Source organism: Miscanthus floridulus, chromosome 13, assembly GCF_019320115.1.
Source record: "Miscanthus floridulus cultivar M001 chromosome 13, ASM1932011v1, whole genome shotgun sequence".
NCBI lineage: Eukaryota > Viridiplantae > Streptophyta > Magnoliopsida > Poales > Poaceae > Miscanthus > Miscanthus floridulus.
In genome coordinates, this window is record NC_089592.1 from 25,724,838 (window position 1) to 25,743,537 (window position 18,700).

Below are 18,700 nucleotides of genomic sequence, written 5' to 3' on the forward strand. Positions count from 1 at the left end.
ACACAGAGCGGCAACTTCTCCCCAACTCCCAGCGATATGCCTCTGGGCCAAAGCCCACTACCCCTCCCCTCCGTCGAACGTGCCCCGCCGCGCCACATCAATCGGGCATAGCCACCGCCGCCCGATCCCCTCGATCGTGGCCCCTGAGGTTCCCCGCGCCCGCCCCTATAAATAGTATGCCCAGAGCACCGCGCCGCCACCTTAGAACCCTAAAGGGGCCGCCCGGAGCCGTAGCCTTAGCCCTAGCCCTAGCCCGCTGGCGGCCAGAGCTCGACGCGCCGCCGCCGCTGATCTCCGCCTTCACCGCGTCGCCGGCCACATCCACGCCGTCTAGAGATGAATCTAGGAAAATCATCGGCTGAGAAGAAGATGAAGACGGGAAAATCCATGGCTCTGAAGAAGAGCGCCGAAAGGTGCTTGGCCCCTGACTGCGTGAACTGCGTGAACGGAGTCTCTCCATGCCTCTCCCCGAGAGGGAGAGACGGCTTCAGCTGCTGCAACTGCTGGAACTGGAATCGCGGTCGTCGCAATGCTTGCGTGAGCGGAGGATGTGATCTTCCTATCAAAAGGCCCAGGTCACCCAACGAGGTATGTCTGTGGAACGACGAATTTTTAGAGATCTGTTTGTAGTTGAATTGGAAACACCTATGCCTGTTTGTTTCTATGCAATCGAGTCCATAGCTCATGCATGCTCTTTTATATGATCCATTATATTTCAGGTGTGCAATCATGAATTCTGCCCTGACGATGGACGATGCAATAAGTATCTGTGCCGCAACTGCAAGAACAATGTCTCTCCATGCCTAAATCATGTCGGTGGCATCGACGACCTATTGGCGTGGTGCTGCAACTACTGGAGCCATGAGATCCGTAGATGCTTGAATGGGTGTCAGGACTGGAGTGATGAGGAGGATGTGTCAGACCACCAGGTATCTTCTTGCACGGCTGCATGTAATTTGTACTACACAACCCACTTCATTTGACATGTATTAAAATGATAAAATGGATGCCCATGGATTTTGCATCTCCTACTATAATGTCCACTACCAAGTTAGGAAAATGAATGGCCAATAGCTTATCATGTGCTACTATAATGCCAACATGATGGCCCTGTCTGTTTGCAATCGCCGTAATGCAGGGATGTTTTTCGATTCTCGATTTTGCTAGTTCAAAGTTCTGAATCGGTGGTGAGCAGAAGCTGAGATAATCAAGGCATTTGGTGGGATTCTCGTTTTTTTTTCCACCGAGAATCTGTTATAAGCGGAAGCAAACAGGGCTGGTGTCCAGTAATTCTCCATGTCCTAATGTAAATATCAATTGTATTGATCAAGATATAAGTTGTAAAATCATTAGAAGTTTAGACACATTAGAAGTCCACAATCCAGAAAAAAGGCCAATTATAACCATCGCTTCCCAAAAGAACAAAATATAGGTCTATGTCCCATAAAGACCAACTTCTGTAAGTAAACTCAATCAATTCACACACCATCCTGTACCAAACAAAAGGGCAATCATATAACATAATTGAACAAACTCTTCTTATGGCACATATGCAAGGAATAATCTTAGAGAACATTTAACATGGTTACTAATTTTGGAACCATAGGGAGACCTAGGATCACAAAAGAAAAACAACACAAAAATTCCAAAACCAAATCTTGGATGCATTAAGTAAAGTCTGTTAAGTTCAATCGACATTGCACACTAACATAGTCAAGATGCTTGGATCTAATAATTGAAAACTATCAAAAATAAATTAATGAAGTGTTGAAAGCTGGATAATGATATCATGACACAAGAAACAAACTATCTAACCTTTATTAGTCAATGGCCCATGTAACCGGTTGAAACCATTTTTGTAACATCACGCTCAAAAGATCCTGATGTCGAAGTTGTGTCTCCATAGATGGAGCCACCACCTATTGATGAATCTCCAAATTTCCTTGCATACCCATTGGTTGATTGGTTTAAGTTACTGACACCACTTGATCCAACATTCCTTCCATAAACATTGGAACCTTGACCAAAGTTGCTTTCATTGGACCCATAACCAAAGTTTCTAGTACAGTAAATAGAGCAATTATTGGCACCTAGAGCAGGCACATGATGAGGGTTTCCCCAATTCACATTATTGTTCCCAATTCCACTAAGAAGGTCCCCATTTCTAAATGGCACAAAGAAATTAGAGCTTGTGGAACTAGAAGAGTGATTAAGGGCAAAAATACCCCAAAAGGTTACTAACTAGTGAGTCAAACAGTAAACCATTATTTTCATTGACTCCACCATAGCTAACATAGTTGTTGAATCCACCTGAATTTCCATTGTAATATGGATTAAGATGCCATCCACGCTGGATACCACTATTGAAGCTAGAGCCACTTTCAGTACATGGGTTCATCCATGCGTCAAAATTCATTCCAATTCCATAACTACCACCAAAAGATGGATAACCATTATTCCCACCTAATAGAAGACCAAAACATTCATCCATCCTCATTCCATAGCCACCTAATGGACTCATATTGTAATGCTGGGTATATCCATTAAGGAAGCTATTGGTTCTACCAGTTACATAATTGAACCCATTGATAGGAGAGCACATGCTAGGTCTAGGAGACGGTTCCCTAGAAATAGCTCGCTTGACCTCGACCCTCTTACCTTTCAATTTATGGAGTGTCTTGAATAATGCCCTATCCATGGCATCTTCTGAATCATACGTGATGAACCCAAAGCTAATGTAAATATCAATTGTATTGATCAAGAGATAAGTTTCACATATATCCCCAAATCTGAGACCTCACCTCCCCAACCACTGCTGTCAGCCATGGACCCTGAAAAGCAGTAGGGATCAAGACATCATGTCTTAATAAAGTTATCTACCATGTATCCATGTTTCAAATATTAGAAAAGAACAATAGAGCAAACCTCTAGTCATTCCAATGCACTGTTTATGGTTTGTCTAACTTGGGCTAACGGCTTATTTGATGGTTAAATGCAGATGGTATGATTGGCATGGCTATCATCACAGGTGCCTTTGGAGTTGTGGGTCTTGTTGCTGGTGGTATAATTGCTGCGGCTTCTTCATCATCCAGGAGAAGATGAAGATATCTTCTCTCTTGAAGTGAATAAGAAATCAAGACGGGCAAAAGCTTGGTGACATATGATCATCACTTTTGTGCTCAGTGTGAAGGGGTGCTCACTTGTCTTTTTTCCTGTACTTTGCGTGTGAGACCAACCTTGTATTGCGTCCAAACGAGAGATAGATGTATTCTTAACAGTAGAGGATGAGGCTCAGGAACATTTCGATTGTTGTACTTTGTGTTGCTGTAGAAGATGCTGTGAGTATAGTAGAATAACAAAGTGCATAATAATACTCTGATCCCAGATCCTAGTTTCCTAGATGAGTTCATTCCTCGTCGCCAATATGAAATTGCTGCACTTTACTTTCTGTGAATTTTTTGTGTTGCCTCAAAGCGTTCTGCTTAATGACTTTTTAAGCGGAAAAGGAGCTTTTCAGAACTATCCAATAAACACAAAGGAGAGAATGGTTTGGTTTATCTGAACGTGAGCTTTTCAGAACTATCCAATAAACACAAAGGAGAGAATGGTTTGGTTTATCTGAACGTGATATGGACCTTTTAAAATCTTGTAAAGAATGGATGCATATGCATGAATGCATCAGAATATTTTCGGTCTTTGTACATGTTCTCTGATGAAAGTTCTTTTTTTTTGGGTGGTTGCGGATACACATTCTACACATCTTTCCCAACAAAAGCAGGTTGTTTTAATTTTAATCTTCACTCCCTATCAAGGTCAGCAGTAAGTCCTTGTAATACTCGGATGTGTCATCAACAATGTCGCTGGTGACTGTGGTCTTGAACTTGACCTTGTATTCCTCTTTGATCTTGTTCATGCCGATCTCGGACCCTGAGATGATCGCCCTGGTAAGTGTGTCCTCATCCGTTCCAAATCCTAAGATGGAGTATCTAATAGCCTGACGAACAAAGTACATGTTGAACACCGGCAATTCAAAGCCCATCAACAAGGTTGACAATCTTTCCATCCCAAGTTTACCTCTACAAAGTGCTTCTCCGGCGACGTTATGGCTGGCACTGCCAGCTGAGGCTATCTCGCTCGTGTTACCTTCCTGAGCGGATGACGAAAAAAAACTATTAGTACTGCATTTATAGAGTTACCATTTTACCCTTTATCAAAAAAAAACTATGAGAATGGAATTACCGCCCAGTCATAAACCCCACATTTGCGGAGGCAATGGAAGGCGATTTTTGCGCATATGGCCCACTGATCATAGACACAGCAATCGCCTCCCGTTGCCTCCATCCCATTGCCTCCCGTTGCCTCCTACCTTTGTTGCCGTCGGATTGGCCGCTCTCGGTCGATGTCAGCCATCGAATTTTTCCCCAATTATTGTAAAAAATTTCTTTTTTGAAAGAGGAGTATTGGAGCAAAAACCCCTTGCATGCCTCCAGGTATCAACAGTGTGGCATGCGCCGACGTCTACCATACCCGAAGAAGACAACACAACTTCCCACGTGCATCTGACATCCAACAGTATTGTGGGCGCCTATAATCACCTTGTACCTACTGGCGTGGGAAGCAAGACTTAGCAGCAAAGGTACTCCTTCCCTCTCACTTGTAAGGCCATCCCCTTTATCTATAAAAGGGGATGCGCTCTCTTCCAACAGGGAGATTCATTAGATCGATCAAGTTCACTACTACACAACAGCACCACCAGGTTTAAACCACGAGCACACGCTCGAACACTTAGCTCATAGTGGAGTTCCCGTCGCTCTCGGCCCTTCTGACCAGACCTCTTATACCCCCCATCTTTCTCTTTCTCGTTTGTAACCCCACTGCAAACTTCGAGCACCTGGGCTCAGGAATAAAGTCACCGACCGACTCAAACTGGATGTAGGGCACGTTGCTTGAACCAGTATAAACCCTGTGTCATTGAGTGCAAGGCCACCTCCGATCACAACGTACGGCAAAACTACAAATATTTACATGTTGGTCACTTTCTGCACCGACAGCTAGTGTGCACACTAATTTTACATACGGATTGAGCCAAAACTGATGTAAAATAAAAATCACCTCCTACGGCCCGGAAAACAAGCGATTCGCCAAGGTTCTCAATAAGGGTGACGTGTTTGTATTCCCCCAAGGGCTCATACACTTCCAACTCAACCCGATCCATGACAAGCCAGCTGTCGCAATCGCTGCACTAAGCAGCCAGAACCCTGGGGCTATTACTATTGCCAACACAGTCTTTGGATCAAAACCATCGATCTCATATGATGTCTTGGCCAAAGCTTTCCAGGTGCAAAAGGGAACAATTGATTGGCTCCAAGGTCAATTATGGGAGAACAACCACTACTAAGTAAATTGAGACTCACTTCATTGTACCAAGATACGTTTATATGCATTTTGCATACTCCTGTGTGTAACGACGACATGCTACGGTCGAGATATAATACAATAAATGGGAAATATTTGTAACCAATCACTGTTTTGTGTCTCTGCTGCAAGCTATACCACCATGTCCTTTTTCGAATATTTAAACAGAATTACGTGAGGATCCAACAAAATTTATTGAATATTGTTTTTATATGATATGTTGTTACACAAAAAAATATTTTTGGACCGTAATTTGGAGACAAATATTGCATGGACCCGTCAAAATTACTAAGCTAAACTGAACTATCGACCGGCAGCTAAGATTAAATTAATCAACCCAGTAGGCCTAGGAGCCACACGACCAGTGTGTTCCACTAGATGCATATAATAACGAAAGTCAAGTATCATAGGTGGTCACTAGATGCATATAATAACACGCTCTTCCCGGCCGTTGGAAAGGGCTCGTCCAAGGCCATCTCCTAGGTCGCATCGCTGCATCGGCATTGGTTGTTTCCTTTTATGTAATATCGAAACAAGAGGTATTTTGCTAGGATGGTCCAGCTACGGCTGTGTTAGATCAACCTCCTTCGGCGCTCGATAGAAGCGTGTTGTATATTTGCTTAAACTCTTCTACTTAATACAATGATACGCAAATCTTTTGTGTATTCGACAAAAAAAATCTAGACTATATAGAGCTCCTTTATCGCAGCAGATGGTCCATCTCTTCGTCTCTTCTACAACTATAAAAATTATGAAACAGATATCGTCTGCCATGCTACCTTCGCTTCAACCCCAAGTAAGCTACGCCCGGTCTTGTCTCATCCTTTTCCCCAGGACCGGTCCGCTCAGCTTTGGGCCAGTTTAGTTCCAAAATTTTTGGCAAAATGGGCACTGTAATATTTTCGTTGTTATTTGGCAAATAGTGTCCAATTATAGTCTAATTAGGCTTAAAAGATTCGTCTCGTGGATTTCGTCTAAACTGTGTAATTAGTTTTATTTTTATTTATATTTAATACTTCATGCATGCGTCTAAAGATTCGATGTGACGGGGAATGTGAAAAATTTTGCAAAATTTTTGGGGAACTAAACTGGGCCTTTGTAAAAAAAAAAAAGAAGGCAAAAGTCTCTTGGGTGAAACAGAAACCTCGAAATCCTCATGAACCCGGCCCCGTTCGATGCCCCGCCCTACCACCGACACCGACGCCGCCATGTCTCCTCCACACCCTGCACCGGTGCCTCCCAGTCCTCCCAGCTGACGCTGACGGCCTGCCCCTGCCCCTTCATGCTGCTAACCTCCACCCTCCGCCATCCCGCAGCACACATCCCGCTGCTACTGCTTCGCATCGCCTCCGGCGCAGGCCAGGTGCTAAGGTCTTCGTAGGTCCCCTCACCAGGTCTTCACCGGACCCTTCACCGGCGACAAGCACCCCACGTCGCCATCATGGTCCATGACTCCAGTGCTGTTGTCCCGCCCCGCCACTGCCCGCCTGCTAACACTGCCGCCATCGCACGCCCATGCAGCCGCTCTCGCCGTCCAGCAGATGCAGCTCGCCACGTGTGTGCCGCCGCAGCTAGCTCGCCCCATGCGTGCTCGGCCTGCTCACGGCAGCTCGCCTCCCTTGTTGATGGGATCAGGGAGGGAGGGACTGTTCCGGTTGCTAGCCTAAAGGTGTTCCCAGTACCAGATGTGACAAACAAGACGGTGAAACAAGTATGATGGACGACAAGTGTACGAGAAATAAGGGACGAGATAGCACCCGCTAACACAGCTCACTTTGGGGTACATAGTTGAACCGGCAGTGAGATGAAGTTGTGCAGTAGTGTAAACTAGTGTTTATTTTATATAAGTTCTCTTATAAAGCATGACTAAACATCCCCAATAATGCATCTTGTTACAGTTGGCATATTGGCATAAGCCACCCCTACAAAATATAAAATCACTATCGGCCATCACTGCTCATTGCTTTGGAACCGGCGGTGATAAGGTTTGAAGCTTCAACCAGCAGTGATAGGTAGGATTTCCCTGCCGGATATTGTCAACCGGTAACTCAGACAGGTAGTGATTCTTTACCTTTGGACCCAAATTTTTGTTTCAACACGGTTAGGTGTGGCGGGGGTGAAGGCACAGTCCCGTTTTTCCATTCTTTTTTATATTTTGAAATAGGCGCGCATCACTGCCGTACCATCGAAATGCCAAGGTCAACACTGCTGACCCAACCAAATGGTTGATCGATCAAAAAAAAAAAAAGTCGCTACCTGACGCAGCAGGACGTTAATGAATTGCGGATATAATCTGAAAAAGTCAGGGAGCAGGCAACCAAATGGCTTACCTCACTGTACTGATAGACAGAAGCTTCACCTGATTAACTCAAAAGTAAAGCGTGCGCGGTGGCTACCCTTTACCAGTTCGTCCCCACCTTGGTACAGAAGCGCGCATTCCACTCGATTAATTTATGTATGTTAGCTCCCGATAAAATAGTGACCAAGTAAACATTGGAAACATGAGGAGTTGACTCTTTCTATCCTTATGTAAGCACAAACGCATGGATCGACCATTTGATCCAATATTGTTCTTTACGCAACTATCACAGTCCACCATCAGCTAACGTGATTACTGGGAATGTCATAATCACCATTACAAAACAAGTATCTTACCTGGTAACAATTAACAAATCACGCCGTCCAAAAGGACTCATTGACCTCTGTTAATTTAGATAAATATTCGTAATTACCACTAGTAGAGAAATAGGTTGTAGTCCCGGTTGGGAACTGGATTTAGTCCCGGTTTTCCAACCGGGACTATGAATCCGGGACTAAAGGTTCTGGCCTTTAGTCCCGGGTCACATAACCAGGACTAAAGGTCCATCCTCAGGAGAACAATAAACAAAATTGTAGGGAGACCTCTCTTGCGATGTGACATTCGAACCCAGGACCTCTTTCCTCATGCATAAACTACTTATCAATTCAGCTGTACACCACATGTGACAGGGTCCTGGACACTCTCCTTTTGAATTGACCTGTGGGGTACCTTTAGTCCCGGGTGGGAGACCTTTAATCCAGGTTGGTGACACCAACCGGGACTAAAAGGTCACCATTTAGTCCCGGTTGGTATTACCAGCCGGGACTAAAGGTGGCCTGCTGCGAAAACGTGCCAGGACAGGGGTCTTTAGTCCCCGTTGGTAGCTCCAACCGGGACTAATTCTTCCTTTACTCCCGGACGCAAAAAATACCAATACTAAAGCCCAAAATCGAAGAGGATGAAAGGTCATTTCTCTACTAGTGTACTAGGAATAACCCCATTTTATGGTTTACTTCCTAATATTTTAGAACTAATTTTAAAGGATAATAAGCATGACCCTTCCACCCAAAAACAACAAAGAAAGAAAGAATACACATTCCAAAGAGATCACATTGGATTTGTTACTGTACTGCATGTGAAAATATTAAAATCGAGGTAGGTTTGCAAAGTTCTTTGGTAGGTTGAACTTGGACTTTTTCAGTCATTAACACGTTCACGTCGCCACACTTGCCGTTGTGGCAGCCTATATAAACACACTGAAAGCATCTAAGCCCTTAGTTGGGTTTCGGTGATTAATGACAATACGTGATTAACGACAATAGGTTGAACTTGGATAGAAGCTTCACCACAGATTAACTCAAAAGTAAAGCGTGTGCGTTAGCTACCTTTTAGGCTTTTACCAGTTCGTGCCCGCCTTGGTACGGAAGCATTCCAGTCGATTAATAGTATGTCAGCTCCCGAAAAAAAGATGACCATGTAAACATTGGAAACATGAGGAGTTGACTCTCTCTATTCGTATGTGAGCACAAGCGCATGGATCGACCATTTCAACCATCACAGTCCACCATCAGCAACTGCTTCTGGGAATGTCTTAATCACCATTAGAAAATAAAATAAATCATCTCTCCATGTTATCAACATCATAATCATCTCTCCATATTACCCAGCAACATTTAACAAACCGCACCGTTCAAAAGGACTTATTTACCTGCATTGAAACTTAAATAAATGAGATGTGCTCCAGTACTACTCTTTTTAAAAAAATACACGTATCTCAATGCAGCCTAACTAATTAATTAAATGTTTCTTTATTTTTCACTTGTGTCACGCATGGGCTTGGGCCCAGAGCGTCCTATCCAGCCCGTGCCCAGCTTGAACCAAAGCCGAACTTAATCCTCTCGACATGCTTTTGTTTCGGATTGTGCTCCTAGTCACTGCTTGCATATATATCGACATGCACCTTGATGCGTTGCTTCGTCGGTAGCGCCAGCAGCGGCATCCATCATCCATGGCCGCCGTCGCGGTGGCTGGCCTCACACACAACACACGAGTAGCAGTAGCAGCCTGCAGCGGACGTCCATCAGGAAGCGGTGCTGTCGGACGGACTTCCTCACGCGAAATGGAACAGCGCTGCCGGAGCTCCTCTCTGGGAATCGAAGGGATCCGAAGGATGATGAAAACAAAATCCTCCGATCAACGGGATCCGAAGGATGAAAAGATCCATCCTCCGATGAACTGGATCCCGAAGAAAGTGGGATCGAGTAGACATGAAGTTCGGCTTGCGTCTGGGCTTGGCGGGGCGAGAATATGCGAGACCCAGGTGAAAAATGATTAAGAAAATGTTTAATTAAATAGCTGAGCTGCTTTGAGATGTGTGCGATTTTTTGAAAGAGGAGTATTGGAGCAAAAGCCTAAATAAATAACATAATTACTAGGAATACCCATTTTATGGTTTACTTCCTAATATTTTGGAACTAATTTTTAAAAGGATAATGACCTTGATCCTTCCACCCAAAAACACCAAAGAAAGAAAGAATACATATTCCAAAGAGATCACATTGGATTTGTTAATGTAAAGCATGGGAAAATATTAAAACCATGGTAAGTTTGGAAAGGTTGGTATAGTATTAAGATAATTGTGTTGTTTCGTCTACAGGTTCTAGCAGCCGGAGACCATTTCTTCTTTTGGTACGTTGAACTTGGACTTTTCCGGTCATTAACACATTCACATCACCACCGTTGCCGCTGTGGCAGCCTATATAAACACACACCATCCCCATGCCCAAAACATCAAACAGACAGAACCTCCATAGCTCAATTCAGAGAGCACAAACATTAAACCAGATGGCTCCCTCCACCTACTTTCTCCTGGCTTCGCTTCTAGCATTGGCCACTTCTCAGGCCATTGCTTCAGACCCTAGCCCGCTCCAGGACTTCTGTGTTGCCGACATACACTCTCCAGGTATGCATGCACTCAGTTTAAATAATGCGCTATGTTCTTGTACTAAATTACAGATCAAATCATAATTGTTTTTGTCAGAACAAACACTATTTTTATGTATGTCCTAGTGATTTCTGACCGCTGTGTACCTATTTTTCTTTGTCTTTGGATATGCAGTGAAGGTGAATGGATTTGTTTGCAAGGACCCCATGGCCGTGAACGCAGATGACTTTTTCAAGGCAGCAAACCTTGACAAGCCTAGGGACACAATGAAAAGCAAGGTCGGATCCAATGTCACTTTGATCAATGTCATACAGTTGCCTGGACTCAACACCCTAGGCATCTCATTGGCTCGCATTGACTACGCACCATTAGGTCAAAATCCACCACACACCCACCCACGTGCCACAGAGATTCTCACCGTGCTTGAGGGTACACTCTATGTTGGATTTGTCACCTCCAACACAGACAATGGTAACAAGCTATTCGCCAAGGTTCTCAACAAGGGTGACGTGTTTGTATTCCCCCAAGGGCTCATCCACTTCCAATTCAATCCGGTCCATGACAAGCCAGCTGTCGCGATCGCTGCACTAAGCAGCCAGAACCCTGGGGCTATTACTATTGCCAACGCAGTCTTTGGATCAAAGCCACCGATCTCAGATGATGTCTTGGCCAAGGCTTTCCAGGTGCAAAAGGGAACAATTGATTGGCTCCAAGCTCAATTCTGGGAGAACAACCACTACTAAGTAAATTAATTGAGACTCACTTCATTGTATGAAGATAGATTTATATGCATTTTGCGTACTCTTTTGTGTATTCAGTTATGACGACATGCTACAGCCGAGATATATAATAGAATAAGTGGGAAGTATTTGTAACCAATCACTGTTTTTGTGTCTCTGCTACAAGCTATGCCACCATGTTCTTTTTCGAATATTTAAATTGAAGTACGTGACACTACCCCAGATCAGGACAATACTGCCAGTTCAAGACACCCCATCACTGCCGGATTTTGAACCGGCACAACCATACCGGCAGCGGCATTGTACCAGGATGTATGTGGTGGTAGTTGGAGGAAGTCTTGTAATGCGGGGTATGTTCCTTCATCCAGCAGTTCTGGGTAGATCCCCTTGCCTACCCTGCGACTGTCCAGTGCAGATCAACGCCTGATCTGGTGTCACATCGGGCTTGGGTAGACAGATGCCTGTTGGGCTTCCCTGTTCCATGTTGTCCCGCCATGCTGCTGACTTCCGCCTCGGATGTTCTTTGTCCGTCCTTTGAAGAAAACAGTGTAGCCAAGTACGATTTGTTCTATCGAGTAGCAATTTGGAACACGTAGTCGTTCCAGAGCCTAGTTGTGTCCGGGTTCCTCTTGCTCATCATAGTACCGAGTTCGTTGGGTCTTGTAAGATGTGAAATCTTGTAATTTTTGAAGCTATTTATAATGGAAAGAATCTTGTCTTCTAGGTTGTCATTCTTTTTTCCTGCTGATGTCCTGGTTGTTTGAGAGATTCCTGAGTTCTTTCTATAAGAACCGAGTTCTTGTGTTCCTTTTGAGGTAACCCTTCGTTGCTTCATGGTTGATGAGCTATTCTCATAGCAATATGTTAACTCTGCTTTGGTGTTGGATAGATAAGTCTGACATCTTCCCGTTGAACTGTACCTTTGTGTAGAAGTGCGTCGTCCGTCATTTCAGCTTTGTCAGTTGTGTTGGGAAACGAACCATTACGTTCTGATGCCGTGTTTAAATGGGCCTAGTGGGCCATATTTTTATTGCTATAAAAATCTATTTAAAGGCCATCTTTCTTCTTTTTCTTTGTTGCTATGCTTTTGCCTTGAAAGCCTAATCCTCACTCCGTCGTCACCATTGTCGTCGTCATCTGAGCGCCGCTGCCTGACCGTCATCGTTTCTTAGTGCCTTATTGCTTTCGCTAGTATATGGGTAGGAAGAAATCAGCGAGCAAGTCCTAGGCAACCTTTGTAGACGAGGAGGCCTCACTTTCTGTGATTGAAAATCAGGAATTCATGACCATGAGGGCTGCTCAGAAGGTCTGGCCGGCTCCGACTACGACTGAGGATCAGTTGCGTGAGCTAGTCAGTGATTGCCTAATCTAGGACAAGGAGATTGCTGAGTGGAGAGCTCTAGGCCAGCATCGGGTTCCAACCCTAGGCTCTGGTGAGATTGTTCTTTTTGTCTCCTTTATCCGTGCTGGTCTTTGTCTTCCTACCTCTGCTTTTCTTCATCGCTTTCTCAATTATTTTGGGATTAGCCTGAACAATCTTACTCCCAATGTTCTCCTTCATCTTTCTATTTTTGTTCATCTTTGTGAAACTTTTCTTGGAATTCCTCCTTCTCTTTCACTCTCTCGTTACTTCTTCCATCTGAAGCCCCAACCCCACAGCGATGACACCCATGTTCTTGGTGGCTGTAGGATTCAGTTTCGTCAGGGTTGTAAGGGTAGATTCTTTGATTATGATTTTGTTCATTCTTTGAGGGATTGGCGTGCCGACTGGTTTTATGCCGCCAATATGATCCCTCCTCTTGCTGTCCATTCTTCTTCTGGTCCCGTGGTTAACGACCGATGGGAGAAGAATCCCATGACGATGGATGAGCTCCAGGCGATCAAGCCATTTTTGGAGAGGATATGTGCTCTGAAATAGCAAGGCTTGACCGGCTTTGGTAATGTTTCTTGTTTTCTTTGCCGCCGTGTTCAACCTCTGAAGGAGCGAGAAAACTATGGTTTTGAATACTCTAGAGCGGAGGACCCTTCTCATATGGTCCTTGCCCTTGAGTTGACTGGTGAGGAGGTGCTCGAGCGCCTTCAGAAGATGGATGTTGAAGGGAGTAAGCGTCGCCCCGCATACTGTCCCTAAGTATTGTGCTAACAACCCGCCTCCTACTGTGAGTTGTTTTTTCTTATGCTGGTACTTTTCATATTTCCTTTGCTGTCTCCACTTTTCGCTTAATATTTCTTGTCTGGTTGTTTTACTCTTTTATAGGAATTGGGGCGTAACTTTGTTGACCCGATCCCCCTTGATGATCGCCCTGTCATTGTGGAGCTTGGGGAGAATCTTGCTGGGGCATCTTTAACCAGTAAGTTTCAAACCACCACAATATTTCCTAGTGTTTCTTCCGCAATTCTTGACACCTATGTAGAGTATGTTCCTCGAGCTCCCCGCAGTGTCAGAAAAAGGGGGTGAGCGGATTGTTCTTCTTCTGGTTTGCCTTCTACCAAGAAGTCTCGCCAATCGAGTACTCGTCCAGGTACTCAAGTTATAGGTAGCATGCTCCTAGGTGAGCATATTAATATGTTTTGTCTTTTTGTTGTTTGCTTTTGCCTCTAACCGAGTACTTTTCTTCTTTTTCAGATGGCGCTGTGGTTGCCATGCTTGAGAGTGAGGAAGAGGATGATGATGATGCGGCCCTTGTTACGCATCGGTGAGTTGTTTTCCTGTTTTTTTGTTGTTGAACACTTCTTTTTGTTCTGACTTTGACCTTGTTCTCTTGTAGTAAGCGGTCGTCGACCTCGAGTTCTTCTGGAGCTCCGGTTCCGACCACGCCACTCCTGTTGCAAGGTGGCGGCGATATTTTTGCTTCTATAGTTCCCCCTTTAAGGTCTTCTATTGGTCTTGGGGGTTTTATGAAGAAGAAGATAGCGAAGTGAGTGAATCCTGGTTATGTTTCTCTGCTTCTGTTTTCCCCTTCTCTGATTCATATTCTTATCATCGATTTTCTTTATCATCTTGCAGGCCTTCGCCTTCCCTCAACCCTCAGTCGACTTCTTGTCAGTCTTCTGGTGCGCTTCTATGTTCTGAGTCTCTGGACTCGGAATGTGCGGTCGGCGAGGTGGCTGTGAGGGGGACAGGGTTCTTTGGTGGTTTTGTAGCTGCTGATTTGCTGGCTTCGGAGGTGACCATGGCCGTGGCGGTGGAGCCATCTGAGGACAGAGCCAGGGCTTCCCAGGGTATGGCCCTGGTCTTGTCTTCTTTACCTCAGCTGGCTTCTCCCTCTGCTCCTCTTCCTAGTGGCGTTCAGCATTTGGATGATGATGTGGTGCAACAATTCGATGCCACTCATCGGTTGTCAGAGCTGACCGCTGCCTAGGGAACCTTCGCGACTTCTTTTAGGGAAAAACTCCAGGTAAGTTTTTTCTGAAGTTCTTTCTTTAGATGTTCGTTTTTCTTCTGTTCTTATGTTTTGTTTTTCTCTTTCTCTTTTGCTCAGTCTTTTTCTCGGGATCATACCGGCTTCTTTTTCTCATCTAAAACCAAGAAAAAGTTATCTTCTGAGGTTAGTGCCCTGAAAACAGAGCTTGACCGCTGTCGGGCTGAGATGGAGACCGAGCGTCAAACGCACCAAAAGGAGGAAAAAAGCTCTCCATGCCCAGGTGGTTGAGGCAGGAAAGCAGAGGGGTGCAGCTGTGGAGGACATGAAGAATGAGTGCAATGGTATTGCGGGTTCTTTTTGTTTCCTCTTGTATTTGAATTTTCCTTTCTGTTGACTTGTTTTTGGTGCCTGGTTTAGCTCTTCGAGTTGAAAAGCAGAAGCTCTCGGAGGGTATTGAGGAAATGAAGACACTTTCTCGCAATAGTCACAACAGGGCTGAAGAGGTAATTACTCGTGCTGAAGAACTCGTGCTTGCCAAGTTGATTAGGTGTGGAGGTGACAGTGATCTTATGTAGGTCCAAAAAACAGTTGAAGTCTTGACTGGTAAGTTGGCGACGGCTACTGAGAACTGGAATGCTTTGTGGAAATCATTTTGGTCAGTAACCGATCTTCTTCGGACTCCATCGGATGATGGTCAATCTTGGGCTCAGTTTATTCCTCAAGTTCCGACTCATTTCAAGGAGTTCGTGAAGAGGTGCGCCCAACTATGTACCAGAAATGTTCTTGCCCAGGTCTGGGTTCTTGCTCCGAAGATGCCCCTGTCCAAGATTGCAGAGGAAGCCGAGAGTCAAGAATATCTTGATGCTGTTGAAAAGATGGAGCCTGAGGTCGAAGATTTGGCTAGGAGGATTGTAGATAATCTTGATATTGATATTTCTTCTCCTGAAGACGATGCTTGATGTATTTTGACTTTAGTACTCCAGCCTCTGTAAAAAGGATATTATACTTCTTTTTGAATGAAGATCCTTTATTTTTTGTTGATGTCTTCCTTGCCTGGATGTCTTTGATTTTGTCAAGTGCTTGTCATGCTTTTGTCTACGCTGTGTAAACAACTCAGTATTTGTAGATTGTTTTGACAAACTTTCTTGATTTGTCGAGTGCTTATCTGGCTTTCATCTGCGCCGTGTAAAATAACTCGGTTTTTGTAGATCGTTGTCTTGACAAACTTTCTTGATTTGTCGAGTGCTTGTCTGGCTTTCGTCTGGTTGTAGAAACATCTTAGGATTGGTTCGGGTGTTAGCTTATTAGCTACCCTCATCGGCGGGCTCAAGCATCTTTTCAGCTCTTTTGCTCTCAGCCGATACGCTTAGGTGTGATTTTAGCCATTTTGCTTTTTGGATCGGGTGTTAGCTTATTAGCTACCCTCATCGATGGGCTCAAGCATCTTTTCAGCTCTTTTGCTCTCAGCCGGTATGCTTAGGCGTTATTTCAGCCATTTTGCTTTTTGGATTGGGTGTTAGCTTATTAGCTACCCTCATCGATGGGCTCAAGCATCTTTTTAGCTCTTTTGCTCTCAACCGGTATGCTCAGGCGTGATTTCAGCCATTTTGCTTTTTGGATCAGGTGTTAGCTTATTAGCTACCCTCATCGGCGGGCTCAAGCATCTTTTTAGCTCTTTTGCTCTCAGTCGATATGCTCAGGCGTGATTTCAGCCATTTTGCTTTTTTGGATCGGGTGTTAGCTTATTAGCTACCCTCATTGGCGGGCTCAAGCATCTTTTTAGCTCTTTTGCTCTTAGCCGGTATGCTCAGGCGTGATTTCAGCCATTTTGCTATTTTGAATTGGGTGTTAGCTTATTAGCTACCCTCATCGGCGGGCTCAAGCATCTTTTCAGCTCTTTTGCTCTCAGCTGGTATGCTCAGGTGTGATTTCAGCCATTTTGCTTTTTGGCTAGGGTGTTAGCTTGTTAGCTACCCTCATCGGCGGGCTCAAGCATCTTTTCAGCTCTTTTGCTCTCAGCCGATATGCTCAGTGAAAACAACTCGGGAAGATTCGTAATAAGACATCTGTTGTCGTGGAATACCATCTTTATCGATCATGAACGTTTACATGCTTAGTGAAAACAACTGGGGGAAAGCCATAATAAGACATATGTTGTCGAGGAACGCTATCTTTATTGATCATGAACGTTGATCTCTTATGGCTTGTATTTATGTTCTTCCTTGTGTTGTCTTCATGCGTAGAATCTTCTTAGTTGGCCGATTTGCCATGTATTGTTGACTTCTTTTTCATCTTCAGTTGTCAACTTGTACGTGCCTAGTTCGGTGACTTTTGTGATGATAAAAGGACCTTCCCATGGACTGAGTAGTTTATGGTGTCTGTTAGTTTTTTGTATTCTTCTTAGTACTAGATCTCTGATTTGGAGTGATCGAGGTTGTGTATTCTTGTTGTAGTGGCGTCTTAAACCTTGGAGGTATTTGGAGTGATCGAGTTCTAATCTCCGGATGTGTTCTACTTCTCCTTCGTTGTATTGTTCTATCCTTGATGACGTCCAGATTAAGTCGGCAGGTAGTACTGCTTTTGATCCCTAAACTAGGAAGAAAGGTGAGTATCCGGTGGCTCTGCTTATTTGAGTCCGTAGCCCCCATACTACTTGGGGTAATTCTTCAATCCATTTGGATCCATAGTCCACTAGTTCTTCGTATAATCTTGGTTTTAATCCGGCTAGTATGAGTCCATTAGCCCTTTCTACCTATCCGTTGGCTTCTGGATGTGCGACTAATGCGTAATCTATGTCAAAACCGTAATCATGTGCCCAACTTTGGAATTCCGTAGCTGTTAAGGGAGAACCCAAATCTGTGATGATTCGATTTGGCATGCCAAAGCGGTGCATAATGTCTTGAATGAACTCGACTGCTTTGGCTACGCTGTATTTTGCGAGTGGTTTGTATTTAATCCACTTGGTGAACTTGTCAATTGCTACAAAGATGTACTCGAAACCGCCCTTTGCTTTCTTGAGAGGTCCCACTTGATCCAGCCCCTAGCAAGAGAAAGGCCAAGCGGGAGGGATGTAGATCAGACTATGAGCTGGTATGTGAGCTTGTCTTGCAAACATTTGACAACCTTTGCATTTTCTGATGAGTTCTTCTACGTCTTTCAAAGCGGTTGGCCAGTAGAATCTAGATCGGAATGATTTGCCGACTAGTGTTCTTGAAGTGGCATGATTTCCACAGCAACCTGAGTGTATTTCTTCTAAGATCTCTTTGCCTTTTTCGAACGAGACACATTTTAGGAGTACTCCTAGTGATGCGGCTCTTCTGTATAGCTTGTCCCCTACTAAGACGTAGTTCTTGCTTCTATGAATAACTCGGGTAGCCTCCGCTTTATCTGCTGGCAACTTATTCTCTTTGATGTAATCGATAAAAACCTAGGCCCATGAGGTGGTGATTACCAAAATCTGGGTGCCTTTAGCTAGGAGTTCAGGGGTTATCTCACCAGGTTGTTTGATAGAGGGAGCTAATTACTCTTCTATGAATACATCGGGTGGTACATTCGCCCTGTTAGACCCAAGCTTGGCGAGGACGTCTGCCATGATATTAGAGTCGCGCAGGACGTGTAGAATTTCTAGTCCTTGAAAATGTTTTTCGAGTTTTCATATTTTAGCACAGTAGGCGCCCATGTTTTCTTTATGCAGTCCCAATCTTTGTTGACTTGGTTGACTACTACCGTCGAATCGCCATATATGAGTAATCGCTTGATTCCAAGGATAATTGCTACTCGGAGTCCGTGGATGAGGGCTTCGTATTCTGCTTCATTGTTTGTAGCTTGCCATAATATCTGAAGGACATACTTGAGTTGCTTTCCGTCTGGAGAAACGAAGAGAATGCCTGCACCGGCTCCGCCAAGCTTGAGTGATCCATCAAAGTACATCTTCCAA

At 44.4% G+C, this 18,700-nt stretch overlaps 1 protein-coding gene and 1 pseudogene across 1 annotated transcript; one reads left to right on the top strand and one right to left on the bottom strand.

Annotated features, from left to right (window-relative positions):
- Nucleotides 1-1,824: 1,824 nt before the first annotated feature.
- On the bottom strand, nucleotides 1,825-2,891 carry LOC136499612 (heterogeneous nuclear ribonucleoprotein 1-like; annotated as a pseudogene).
- Nucleotides 2,892-10,525: 7,634 nt separating this feature from the next.
- LOC136501036 (germin-like protein 8-11) lies at nucleotides 10,526-11,575 on the top strand. The gene is made up of 2 exons (XM_066496529.1): nucleotides 10,526-10,676; nucleotides 10,833-11,575. The coding sequence occupies exons 1-2, from the start codon at nucleotides 10,559-10,561 to the stop codon at nucleotides 11,399-11,401; spliced, it is 687 nt and encodes a 228-aa protein (XP_066352626.1). The 5' UTR covers nucleotides 10,526-10,558; the 3' UTR covers nucleotides 11,402-11,575.
- The last annotated feature ends 7,125 nt before the right edge of the window (nucleotides 11,576-18,700 follow it).

Bases quoted from the DNA above. Each gene is read 5' to 3' on its own strand.
- LOC136501036 (XM_066496529.1), top strand. From the start codon at position 10,559: ATGGCTCCCTCCACCTACTTTCTCCTGGCTTCGCTTCTAGCATTGGCC. The intron at 10,677-10,832 runs GTATGCATGCAC...TTGGATATGCAG, and splicing joins TGCCGACATACACTCTCCAG to TGAAGGTGAATGGATTTGTT.